The sequence below is a fragment of the Fringilla coelebs genome, assembly GCF_963513975.1.
Source record: "Fringilla coelebs genome assembly, chromosome: 3".
NCBI classification, from domain to species: domain Eukaryota; kingdom Metazoa; phylum Chordata; class Aves; order Passeriformes; family Fringillidae; genus Fringilla; species Fringilla coelebs.
Genome location: NC_140030.1, coordinates 46,589,109 through 46,602,844, shown reverse-complemented (window position 1 = coordinate 46,602,844; position 13,736 = coordinate 46,589,109). Strand labels below are relative to the sequence as shown.

The following is a 13,736-nucleotide window of genomic DNA, read 5'->3' as shown; positions in this document are numbered from 1 at the left end:
TCTACTTGTTACCTTCTGAACCTGTTGGACAGTTTCTACTACATTTAACAAAAGGGTGCCTATCTCAAAGAAGGCCTCTTTGTATCTGTCTCATGTAGGTGAGTGTTTGGTGTGGGGAGAGGAATCAACATGCTGGAGAAAGGGAAGCCATGTAAATGCAGTACTGCTGCATTTGGCTGCTGACAGGGCAAGCAGTCTGTGTCTGTGACAGACAGTCATATACAGACTCCTAGACAGCCTGCACATCTGGAATTAGCTGTTGGCCAGTTTATAGAGGAGAGAGGGAGATAGCGCTGAGTAAAGGACATAAGAAAAGCCACAGTGATCCTAGGAGAAATGAAGATGGAGCTTTCATAGTAAAATTTTACCCAGTGATGTTTGTATGCAAATCTAGAGGAAATCAGGCTGCCCCCAGTGCATCCTATATACACAGAAATACTTTTTATTTTTCCATTATAATCTGTCCAACCTTTCTATTAATCCGCATTATGAGCAATATTATGCAAGACAACAGAGCAGCAACATGGTGTTGAAACAGTATTAAATAATACTGTCTTTACTGCAGAGTCAAAAGTTGACAGTATATAGGGATTAGCATTTTCTAAATGTAAATCATTCTGCAGGAAGGCTCTGGCAATATGATGTGGAAGTTTATTGATGTACTTGAAGGCAAAGTTAGGTATTCTCCCTACCTTCCTGTAAGGCTTAGTCTTCCTGCTTGTCTTGGGTGAGGGAGGAAAGGGAGAAGAAAGACCAAGAGTGCTTCTTTATTCTTGATCTGTTCAGAAATGTGAGTCAGCTCAATATACAAAGGTGTTTGAAAACACTACAGGAATTTGCAATTATTGAAGTTGAACATTGTCTGTTTTTTTGTCTTATTTTCTGCTTTTAATAGAAGAATACAGTACTCAGACACACATACTGAATTTTTATAACTGAGTATAAAGCTGCATTTCATGATGAATCTTAGTTTTTCCTAAGATGGTGCTATTTTGCAAAAAAGTGAGATCCAAAGATGCATGGTCAATCACTTCTGTTAATTTTAGGGTGGAACCTTGTAGTTACAGTGTAATACCACCATATAAATGTTGGCACTGTCCTCATTTGCACAGATAGTCTTCTCTTAATTTTTTTTTAAGAAACCTGCAGAACAAGCTAACATACTGTCTTTATTTGTTGCTAGGTCCAGCACCTTACCCTCATCAGTATGGAGTTACATGCTCGAACAAGACGAGATTTAGAACCAGATCCAGAGTTTGATCCGATCTGCGCTTTATTCTACTGCGTCTCATCAGACTCAGCACTGCCAAATACTGATAAAAAAGAAATCACTGGTGCTATAGTGATTGATAGAGGCAGGACACTCTCAAGCCAAGGTTCCTATTTCTTTTTTTCATATTATATTTTACAGAAATGCTATTTCATAGTAATCAAACAGTAGCAAGCAAACTATAATAGAGTATCTGTATTACTACGTATCTCATTTAATTTTGTCTTGTTGAATGGCCGTATTAAATATGGAGTTTTCCTGCTTATATCTTCCAAAGAACTATTGCATGGGCTGTAAACCACAAATTGCGTTTGCGTGTGCAAAATATCCATGTTTGCATACTTGTGGACAAGCTCCTGCAGTGTTCTAAAAGTGTAAAGAGGAAAACCTGCCTTTAGTTTCCTACTCGAGTTGCTGGATAGCTGCAAGTAGAAAATGTTAAAAGCGAGACAGTATGTTTTATATTTTACTTAAGGGTTATTTTTGTGGTTTTATCTGATCCTTTTAGGATCTAAACAGGGGCCCTTATTCTATTGTACCTTTTTGGCTTTGTTTAGACCAGTGATACTCAACCTGTGGCTCTAGAGCCGGATGTGGCTCTTCATGGCCCTACAGGCGGCTCTCGCAATGTAGGCATCTGATCGGCGCTCCACTCTATCAGGCAGCGCGGGGAGCACTGAGCAAATGGACCAGCAGTGTGGGAGTCGCTGAAGTTCCCCCTCCCATAGGGGGAAAGAAAAGGAGCTGCTGGGATCCCCCCACAGGTAAGAGTAGAGATCACCTCCCACCCAGCAGCTGTGGGGCAGAATGGGGAAAAACTTGCCCTTTTGCCCCTTCCACCCCTCCACCCCACTCCCTCCTAGCAGCCAGAAGGGATTGAAGACAGAATGCTGCTGGGAGAGAGAATGCTGATGTGTCATGTCGTGATGTATCAATGTGTGGTGGCATTAAGGCAGCATCATCACACATTGAAGTGTCATGATGGAAAAAATTTCACACCGTTGATACTTGATTTTTATGGTGCTCTACAACTCCATTTTATTAAGAAGTGGCTCTCCAGCTGTTAAAGGTTGAGTACCACTGGTTTAGGCTAGTAAAAAAAAAACCCAACAAAAAAATCTCGAACCAAAAAACATCCCCAAAGTAGTCCTCTTTCTTTCAGGGTTTCTTTGGCAATGTGAATGTGTATCAAACCACAAAATACTGTCTAAAATTTTAAGCGTGGACAAAAACTTAAAAAAAATAATTTAGCATTAAGGCAACAGCTTCTTTTACCAGTGTATTTTGTAGATATATCATGTTAAGCTAAGTTCTTATTATTCTCAGTGAATTTTATTCTGGTATTATATGCTTGTTACTATCTTAAAAATATATATTTCTATTATCTTACTGAGATTTTTCCACAGTATAGCCACTATGGCTCCCTAGGTGTGTGTGCCACTGATAGTTTATCAAGAACTGTTAAAGGTCCAATGATACTTTGAAAAAACAGAGGTTCTGATCTGGTTTTGTTAGTGAAGTAAAATGTGTTTAAATGTTATTGTGACATTCGTTGCTGATGTGTGCTGTCAATACTTTATTGGTTAGAACTATTTGACTTCCCTGTGGAGTGACTTGACATTGAGATACATCATTTTGTTTTCCCTTTTGTGTTATTATTGCTTTGTAAGTCACAGTACTTGTTTTAACATTTATTTCTGAAAGCACACTTTTCTTAATTCTTAAGATGTTAAGAATGTGTCAAAGTAGAATGACTTTTAAAAACTCCAGTTCTTAAAATCTACATCGTCACTGTAACAAGATCATACTACCTGTTGTATAGAGAAAACAGAGTTTGTGTTGTGCATTGCTCATTTAAAGAGGGTTTTTTTAATATGGAAGGCAAATGCTGAGTTCCTACATGCATACAAATTTAGATATTACTCAGACATTATCAGTATGGACACTCTTAATGTGCACTAAGTGAGCATTTGGTCATGTTTTTCCATTTCTGTCAGTAACTGAGTGTGCTGAAAAAGAAGAACTATACTGATATATAGCATTTTCATTCTGTAAGGCATTTTGCAAAGCACTACTCTGAGATAGCAATTATAATTGTATTTTGCATAAAAGTGTGTGAGCTGTCATATAGTCATTTAATATTTCTTATTAAAAGTAATTTTCCAGGAGCTGGACTCCTGTGCATGTAAAATAGTGAAATTTCTCAGGAATCAGGTTTGTTTCTGTCTGAGAATCTGTGCAAGATTACCACTATGGTAGAATTCTACAAAGTGAAAAGCAAAAATTATTCCTCCCAAGAGGAACAAAATAAGTTCATGGAATCAATTGCGATAATTATTAAAGATAAAAATAAGTTGTGTTCTATACTTCTTTTTGGTTGTATGTTTTATTCTAAAGCAGTATTGTTGACTGAGGTAATGAAGTTCCTTCTAAATTGTAACAGGTTTTTTTACTTTTATTTTCTAGGGAGCAGAGACCAAGCCCCCTTGCTTACAAGATCTGGAGTTACAGGACTAGAAGTCAGTTACGCTACTGATGAAAGAACTCTTTTCCAGGAAGTAGTGAATATTGTAAAAAGGTAGCATATCTGTACGTTCTGCTTTTATTTTTCAGGCTTGGAACAGCAGATTTAGTTCCTTCAACCCTTGCCAGTCTTTCAAATACTGATTTTTTTTGTTGTTGTTTCCCTCAAAGGCTTATTTCTAGAGTGGACAAGCATGGTGGTCTTTCAAATAAAAATACTTTTTGCTTTTCCTTTTCTCTGACAGCAAGAACATTCAGATCTCTTAAGCAGCTGAGTTACAGTCTTGAAACTTATCAGCCATATAAGTAATCTTTCTTAACATACAACTTTCCTGTTAACCCCAGAATTCATCACACATCTCTCTCTGAAACTCTCAGAACAGTAGATATTAAGAGTGGTGAGAGCTATAGAAAACCCCTCAGACAGGAAGAGTTTTCTAGGAGCTCTGAGGCAAGACAGAAAAACCCTGCATGGTACTGAAATTGCTGCAGTTTAAAATAAGGGTTCATTGAAAAATCCTTCATTAGTTTTGTCTTCTCTGAATGGAAATCCCCTGCTCCATCAAACTTGGAAAACTGCTGGTTTTCCCCATCTCCACCGAGGCTGGGAAGCCTGTTCGGGAGCCCTCTCGCCTGGTGCGTAGGTGGAACCACAGACGTCTCTCCAGACCCTACTGACAGGTGCAAAGCTGTAAAATCTCAAGGAAAACAAACAGATTTAAACTCTGAGTCACCCTGCTGGAATAGAGGCAGAAGGAAAAAAACAAACTAGGCAGAGTACATTTGCAATTCTTTCTCTCTCCAACCAGAAAACCTCTGATGAGAAAGGCTTTGACCAACCCCATGAAGCCAGAATACAAAAAGAGTTGCTGAATGCAACCAGCACAGGGTGGGTCCTGGCAGAGCAGCAGATCCCTGTTCAGAGAAGACAAAATTCAGGTAAGGAATATAATATTATTTTTCTCTTTCTTGGAAATCTAGTGCTCCATCAAACTTAGGGAAATTACTTAGAATGAGAAACTGCCAGTAAATGAATTCTCCACCAGTTGTGTGGAAGTCTAAAACGTGAGAGGACAGAAAGAATATGATAGAGAGAACTCAGCAGTTAAAATATGTTTATCACTGAAGATCAGAAGTCTTCTTTATCAGTACGTGCTGAAGGCATTGCAGAACAAAAAAAATCATGCAATTTTGGTGTACTTCAAGATGGAATGTATCAGGTTACTGTCTGAGAAATCTCTGCTTATGAGATCTTCTCTAGCATGAGCTAGTGTATCTTTTTGATGCAACAACTTCATCCATGAAGATTGAGTTAGCTGACTTGTATTCCTGGAAGATAAAAGGTTTGCTCTATTAATGGAGGGATAGACTACTGTCATCATCTTGGTTTACTTCCCTCACGACTCTAGAATAACACCTCAGCTGTCAGACTTCTGATGGACTCTCAGAAAAGATGGTTTTTGCAACTTGAACCACATCTACAATTTGCTGCTCTTTTTTCCCCTTTATTTTCTGTAGCCTGGGCAAAAAAAAAGGAGATTTTTTTTTTGGAGTTAATGTTTTGTATTTCTTAAGCACAAAACAAGTGTCTAGGCCTGGAGTAGCTTTAACTGAAGGGGGAAGTATGGTAAAACCATGTAATTAGGAAGTAGTGGACTGCAAAACCTTCCTCAGTGAGAAATGAACAAGCAATTTTAATGAAAATTAGTAATTATTTTTTAAACAATCTTCTGTCTGTCTTTTTAGTGTTACTTTTTTCCAGCACAAGCTAGGTACTTTGGCTGTTCTGTTAGATGCACTTAATAGTAGGTCTGATAGATTAGAGAAAGGAAACTATCAGGCCATATTTAAGAAATATTACCACTTGAACTTCATGGATCAACACTCAAAATCACCTTAATTTTCAAGCAAAGAATTATATTGATATCTTATATTCTGATACATGCTTTAGGCTGGACAGTAATAGGCTCTTGTGGCTGAATGGCATGCCCAGCATGACTGCAGCCTGCTTTTGGTTCGTGTTCTTGGCCTCTTGGGCAGTTGGAGGGAAGGATGGAAGACTGAAATTCCAGATTCCTGGCATTATGAATGACAGACTGTCTAATCACTCTTGAGTGTCAATATCAGGAACAGACTTTATCAACTCGTTGGCTGCAGGAGGAATTATCTTACACAGTCCAGTTTAAGAATTCTTGTTCCTATTTCTAGTCAGTCTCCTAGTAGTTGGCCTAATTCTTCCTCTTATTCCATATATGTGAAATTGTGGAACATACTTATTTGTTTCAAGTTCCAGCTATCTGCTTCCTTGTTTAGGCCTTTTGTTTTCTTTCCGTCCTGGCTATTGAAAATAATAATGGTTGATTCTGTAACTTCTTGTCAATACATGTAAACTCTGGAAGAGCCGACTAGAGAATTCTGGGTCATTGTTTCCAGCGTACAGATGAAGGAAAGGTTGTTCCTGGAAAATTTGTAACTTCTGCAATACTCGTAGCTCATCAGTGTCTGACTAGATTTTTGTCACTAAAGAGTGTTTTCCAAACTTTTTGTAGCAGAGCTAAAGTTATTCTTTGTTCACTGAAGATGAGTATTGCTCCAGAACGTTCTCTGGAATAAATGAACTGAAGTTGGATTCAGTTCACTGTGAGACTGTTTAGGCTGTGCTAGATCTGAATGACCACAGTACAGTTAATACCTTGGCATCCATGAGGTAAATACCATGGGTTAGTAGATGTTGTCTCTGATTAACTCAGAGCCCTTGGCAAACAGAAATAAGTCATCTTGTGTTCCAGTAGACCAGAAGACAAACTGATAGTTTCTCTGGAATTGTGATCTGTGATTTCATCTGTACTGAAAATGCACAGACTTGTCCAGATACTGAGAAGAATAAGCACCTCTTTTCCAGGAGATTATTACTGAGGCTGACTAACCTATGAAACAGAAGTACTTACAAGTGTGAGTACCAAAGTCTATGCAGAGACAACTTTAATTTTGAAGGGTATTGGAATACTGAGGTTGAGGGTTGAGAGTCAGAGAACAAACAGCACAGATTTGTAAAAAAAGAAAAGCATCATTAGATTGGATTTTGGTACCCTGACAACTGGACTTAGACAACTGGACTCTTGGACTTTGAGAGCGAGCTGCACCTCCATAGGTCCAAATTTCCCTTCTTTGGTAAGCTGTCCTCTGGCTGTAAATCAAAAAAACAGGCTTCAGCTCAAAACTGGCATAAAGCAGCTGAGAGACAACATCCTTCTAATCCTGTGCAGCTGCTGGGGATGTCCTAGAAGCAGTGACATCCAGGTTGTAGGCTCTCTGGAACGTTCAGAGGGGATTTGTTTTGTTTTTTTTCTTGAAATGGAGCCTGGACATGTATTGCTGTCCTAAAGCATTCTGTTGTACTGCCTGAGGTGCTTTCTTGGATAGATCCTCTGTTGATCATAATGTGTCAGCTGCACTGAGACAGGAGAAAAAATGGAAGAATCTCTCTGCTTGAGGAAGTAGGAGAACCATCTCTCTGAACCTAAAGGCAGGAAAAAGAGAAAACACATTTACATACTTCCCCAACACAGGAAAGCTGACTGAGGAGAAGGTAGAATGGAATGCTACAAGAATGTTTGCATGGGGATTTAAAACTAGATAGGAAAACTAGAGATGTGCAAGCTTGATGGAGCAGTGGATTCCCATGAAAGAGAAATTAAATGTCTGGGCCTCTCCTTCACATTTAGGGCAAATTGTCCTGCTTCTCTTCAAGGGTAGATGCTAGCAGATAGCAGAAAAGGGCTGGTCCTGCAGGTGTGAGAGGAGCAAAATTTGGGGAATTCATGTGGGAATGCACAGTCCCCATCTCTCAGACAAACAGAGGATGTGAAAACAGGGTGGGCTTGAAACAAAGAGTAGTAGATTCATTGCTACTTGAAACTTAAATTTACCCACAGCTCCTTGTCTCCACTGAAGTAGTTTTTGATAGAATTACATGAGCAGAGTATAATATAAGATTTTACATAAACATTTTAGGGATAACATTTGTGTATTAAACTGTTAATGCTTAATACTTAAATATTTTTTATAATGTTTTTCTTGTAAGGTATAATGCTAATGAATTTTTTTGTTTGGATACAGTGCATTATATTTCTTCTGCTGTAAATGCTCTAGCAACATCTTCTTAAAATAGAGATTTGCTAATCTAACCTTCTTTTTCCAGGCCAGTATCATCTTCATCAGTGACATTTTCCTGTAGAAATATGTATCTAATGTCCTGTATCAACTTTATGGATTTTTACTGTCTAAGGCAAACTGGAAAAATGTTTCAGAGATTTCAGTTATGTGTTTGAGTCACCAAGCATTCTGTTGCTATGCATAGTTACTGCTTTTGTCTGTATCATAGGTCTGGCATGGTGTTGTTCAACCCCCCCCCCCTTTTTCTCTTAATCATAGCTGGAAGAAAAATAGCAGTCAGGAAAAGCAGATACTTAATAGAAGGGAAGGTATAACTGGGAGCTTTAGTGTTCATTCATGAAATCGTCAAATGAGAAAGAGGAAGAGATGTCATAGCCGCAGATACGACTTAGCTGGAAAGGAAAATAATCGCCTTTATTCTCTCTGCAGCATGTATGAGTTGAATGTTAATGCTGTCGTGTTTAAATCCTGCCAGCATAAATGCTGCTTTTCATCTTTGCAGAAAGTCTGGCAACAGCATGCAAAGCAGAATCAGGGCCCATCCTTTTAACAAAAGAGCATATGTTGGCAAGCACACCTCTTATTCCTGTTGTGTTACTCCTAGCCAGCAGCTTTCAAATATCAGTATTACAGTTTACTAGTTTCTTGCAGGTGTGACAGCTGGTCTCATTACAATTTCTTCTAATAAAATAGCTTGAATTGATGTTGAAGACCAGTTTGATAGTATACTGTAAAAATTGTGAGACAGGAGGATGAAACATAAAACTTGTCCTCTTAGCTCACAGCCTGTTGTCTTTGTGGCACCACATGAAAAGGAGAAAGCGAGAGAGAGAGTTATACTTCAGCTAAGCTCACATCAGCTAAATTTTGGGGTTGCCTGTTCATCTTCCCATGTGGAATAAGGTACTCTTTTAGCTCCAGACATCTCTCTTCTCTAATAGCAAATAGAATAATACCACAGGAGGTCTCAGCAAGTGCCACACTGGTTCGTTGTACTGCTGGTACACGAGATTGGGCTGCAGGAGAGGACATTTCTGCTGCATAAATTGGGATGTAGTTCATCAGCAAGCAACACAGAAGCATGAAACAATAGTGTCTCTTACTAGGTGAAAAAAAATTGATAGGTCTCTTAAACCTGTTGCATCAGGTAGATCTTACACATATGTAGTGCAGGAGTTTGGGGTTATATGTGTTACTTAGTAGAAAGGAGTTCTTCAGTTTAATGTTACTTTGTTTTTTCCTTCAGAGATAATTGAGATACTCTTGGGAATGCATACAGATATACGTACAAAATACATATATATGTGTAACTTACTGCAGTATCTGAGCAACTACTGAGTTGCCAGTAGTACATTTATTGGTTTTCATGCTTTTACAAGGATACCACTTGGATCCAAGTTTTAAATATGGACTAACTGACATTAAAGGACTGTGAATACAGGAAATTCACACTTAAGATTTGATCTCACAATTTACTAGCTACTCCACCTTGATTTTCTATTTAGATAGCTTTGTATAAGTCATCTGACTGAAACTTAAACGTCTGTACTTCACAATTAGTGCCTAATTAGCTATCCTCATCACCAGAAGAGTTAAACAGAACAGGATCTTGGTCTGCAAGAGGTGACTAAAATACAAAGAATGGTTCACCCAAAGAGGCCTTTTTGTTCAATGACAATAAAGACCAGTTTATAAAACTTGAGATGCCAAAATTAGCTGAAATTAGACACTCCCCTTAATACATAGGTGGTATCTAGTTGGGATGGAAAAGCAAAGTAATGTGCTGTAAAGTGATAGCCTATAAGTCAGTAGTGTACAATTACAGGTGATCCCTGGTGGCCTGGACAAGCAAGACCGAGTTAAAAACTAGCACACTGCTTTTTAAAAAAATCTTTTGATTAATCAGCTTTCCTATCTACATGTGGATTTATATAGAATTTGTTATTTCTAGAAGAAAAAGCATGTATCTGAAAACATCATAAACTAAAGGACTTTCATGTCTTGTCCTATAAGAACCTTCACATCTGAAGGATACTAGAGAAACAGTTCTTGAGATTATATGCACATGGATTACAGAGGACGTTTTGTTCACTAGGTTAAAAGGTAATGGGATGATTACTTCCAGAACTGATAAAATATATTCAGTTGCAGTAGTAATATAATAGCCCACTAATTTTGTTCAAGTTGGAAGTAAGAAAGGTAATGCCCTGCTTGGGCAAGTTACAGCCCAAAGCAACTATCCTTCATCAGTTGATGAAGGGCAAACTTCACCAACTTGCTTCTTCCAAACAGTTCTTATTTCTGTTCAGAATAGGCTTATAAGAGAAAGCAAATTTCTGGCATCATGAATATTGTTTTGTGTACCACTTAAGCAGTTCTTCATAAGTTTCTGATTCACATTTGCATCTATCATGGAACCCATCTGCATAATGCCTTGTCCTGTGTAAAATCTACAAGTATTCTCCATTTTGAATTATGTGATGCCAGTTTTCAAATATGATAACGAATGACTACTTCCCTAATTTTAATTAATCAGTACTGATTTGCCATATGCTAGGACCAGAATAGTTTAGTTACAGGAATTAATTTGAAAATATGTTAATTTTTATAATGTTTATTCTATGCCTGTATAAAACATGGCGTAATTCCTTTTTATTTCAAAGCTGAAATTGAGCTATTAATAATTTTGCAGCATCATTTCACAATCATTGTATGTTGTGCAGAGCAGCCAGCAGTCATAACTCTTTTTGTCGCTGGTTCCGCTGCTGGAATGAGCTGCAGGCTAGCTTGAGTCATTTGTCCATAAATTGTTCCAAGTAGCTTTGGGGTTGTACCATTGGTAGAATAGGCTTCCATATTGAGTAAATTAACTGCTTCCACTCCTGATGATCATTTCCGCCTCCAAAACCAAATAATTCTTTTTACATGAACAGCAGATAGCAAGATATCCCCCAAATTCAAAGTGCTAGTTCTTTTACTTTCTGTAGAATGCTAGAAATCAAAAAGTTACTTTAGAATCCCCTGCTTTAGGTAAAAATTGTATCAAAACCATTCCCTCACAAGTAGAAGTAGGTGATAAAGGGGATTTTTGCAACTTCTGGCAGCTACAAAAGCCCAAATTGTAATAAAGAGAGAGCCATGCTGAGTAACAATATTCAACTATTTTTCACAGAAGGTCAGTTTCCATAGCAGAAGTGTGGAGAAGTTGTTTTTTGGAGCTATTATCAGAGTAATTAATATTTTCAAAATGAGTTGTCATTGCCTTTGGTTAGGACACATAAGCAAGGAAGACAATTTCCTGATAAACTCTGAAGCTTCATTTGTAATGTCTGTGATACAACTAACTCAGTATTCAGGGAAAGGGTGTTCTGTATTCAACAGTCAGGAAATGTTTAGGCTTTTTTTAAGTGTTCATGGATGCAAGGAGTACAGAGTTTGTGTTCATAATCCAAGGCCCCTGCCCACTCCCTCCATAAACTAAGGTCTACAAGGCTGTGTCCTGTTGTAGGGTTGGGCATAGACTATGGTCCAGGATCCTCAGCCCATCATCCATCCTCTACCTTCTGACAGCTGCTCTGATGTCATTCAGTTGTATTGAATGTTGCCTGCTGCATCAAGGTTAGAAAATACACTAAAAAATCATTCAGTCTAACCAAGAAGCAGTGATTCATCCCACTGAAACTTCCTTTCTTTTTTTGCTATAAAAATAGCAGATATCTTATGTTACTTTGTCCAGTCTCTTTCTGCCCAACAAAATAATTTTTAGGCTATTGAGCAAAGCACCAGATCATGACTTGTGGTTTTAATAGTGCCTACTCAAAAGTTAGGTGATACTGGCTCCTCTGAGCTAACTCCTACCTGTGCTTTGTCTTTAAAGCCACATTTTTCATCCTTCTGTCTAGTGAGCTTTACTCTGAGCCTGATTGGAAGTGATTATGTCAGAAGTCAATTCTGACTTTTTGTCATACTTGAGCCAGTTAGATTTTCCAGCTGGAAAGAGATCCAGCATTAGTTAAGTTTTTCTTGTGTGTCTTCTAGAAAGAAGGCTATCTCAATAAAGAAGTATTTAAAGAGAACTGGTAGATACAGTTGCTTTTCTCTGTTTCAGTTTAGACAGCTCTCACTCAACTACAAATTGTAACTCCCAATAAAGGGTCATCATTTAGGACCTGAAGTTCCCTCTGATTACTCAAAATTACACTGCAGTATGGATGACAAAATATTATCAGTAAACATTCCAGTTAACCTACTGGCAAATTCTGTTCCATAGGCATGGCTATATTTCACTGCACATCTGTCTCTGCTGTTAAGTTTCTGTTTATGCTTGATACTTCCTGATGCCATCAATAAAAACTGATGAGACCTCAGTTTTGTTCTTTATTTGTAAAGACCAAAAAAAAATAAATCTCCTTTCTAAATATTTTTGCCATTGAATGTTATTAAAATCCCTAAGAAATTGCCTGTTTTGAATATTGTCTCCTAGTCCAGATGCTGCTTTCATAGAAACCGATTGTGACTGCGTCTTTTTTAAACTCAACATAATTTGAATGCAATCCTGTTTATACTTTGTTCATGGAAAATATTTTTGTGAATTATATGAAGCTCATTTTTTCTTCTCCTGCTACCTCTCTAGATATGACCCAGACATTTTGCTAGGCTATGAAGTCCAGATGCATTCCTGGGGTTATCTCTTACAGAGGGCTGCAGCACTGAATGTTGATTTGTGCCAGATGATTTCTCGTGTGCCAGGTAAGTTATTTGTTTAGGGCTTTAGTTCAGATCCAGTAGAAGCAAGTTGAAATCTTGCTTCTGAATGAACAAATTTAAAAAATAAATGCAGAGTATTTCTTCAGAAAGACTTTTTGTTGTTGTTGTTCTTGCTTTTGTGTTGTTAATAGTATAATCACACGCACCCCTGGTGTTCTCTGAATTTTCAAATTTGTGGCATATTCCACTTCTCTTTGTGTCATGTATTCATGAACCTGGACTTAGATTCTATAGTTGTGGGTTAAGTTTCAGTTCTTGGACATGCTTCTGCTACCAAACCTTCTTTTGCTTTCCTTGGCTCCAGCCATTTGTGATTTCTCTGGCTATAATACAAGAACATAAAACTGCTCCTGAGCAGCAATTGTCCTGGACAGCTTTGTAATAAAATCCTCACTTTCAATGACCATTCTTGTACTTTGGGCAAATTTTATTGGGTCTAAGTGCTGATGCTTTCCTCCAGCATTCAGAAGAAAGTCTGTTTAGACTGGCAAGAGAACTTGGATGAGAATGGTAGGCCTTGTGCCTAAACTTAGCCAATCAATAGAAGCCATCATTCTGAAGAATGGAGTTAGTGAACAGCTAAATAAATGTGCTGTTGCACCTGAGAAGAGTCAGGATAACTTTAAAAAATGAAAAACTGTCTCAAAAATTTGTTCTGGTGCTTTGCAGTCATCAGGGTGATGTGGATGAGGGAGACTTTAAAAATCAAAACAGTTGAAAAAACTGGTTTTGCCAGCTGTACAGCAAAAAGCATCTGTACAGAAGTTAAGTTGCTATGAAATAAGAAGTCCATTACTGTGATTGTTCTATTAAAAATTTGAGCCTGTTGCTTTGTAATGGTTGCAAAAGCAAATGTTAGGAATTATGGAGCAAGGAAAATATAAAGCAGTGAATGTAAACGTAAAAAACATAGAAATCTGTACTGTGCTTGTACCTCAAATACTGAGGTTGTAGCTCCCTCATAACTTTCCTCCCATCAAAGTGGATATAAGGGAACTGG

General features: G+C 37.9%; 1 protein-coding gene across 1 annotated transcript in view; it reads left to right on the top strand.

The window, feature by feature from the left end:
- The window catches only part of REV3L (REV3 like, DNA directed polymerase zeta catalytic subunit), a 112,230-nt gene that overhangs the window by 74,793 nt on the left and 23,701 nt on the right, over positions 1–13,736 (top strand). The window contains exons 17-19 of the mRNA XM_084203151.1: positions 1,184–1,376; positions 3,737–3,848; positions 12,603–12,718. Coding sequence (XP_084059277.1) covers positions 1,184–1,376; positions 3,737–3,848; positions 12,603–12,718 — 421 coding nt within the window. The remainder of the gene's footprint in view (positions 1–1,183; positions 1,377–3,736; positions 3,849–12,602; positions 12,719–13,736) is intronic.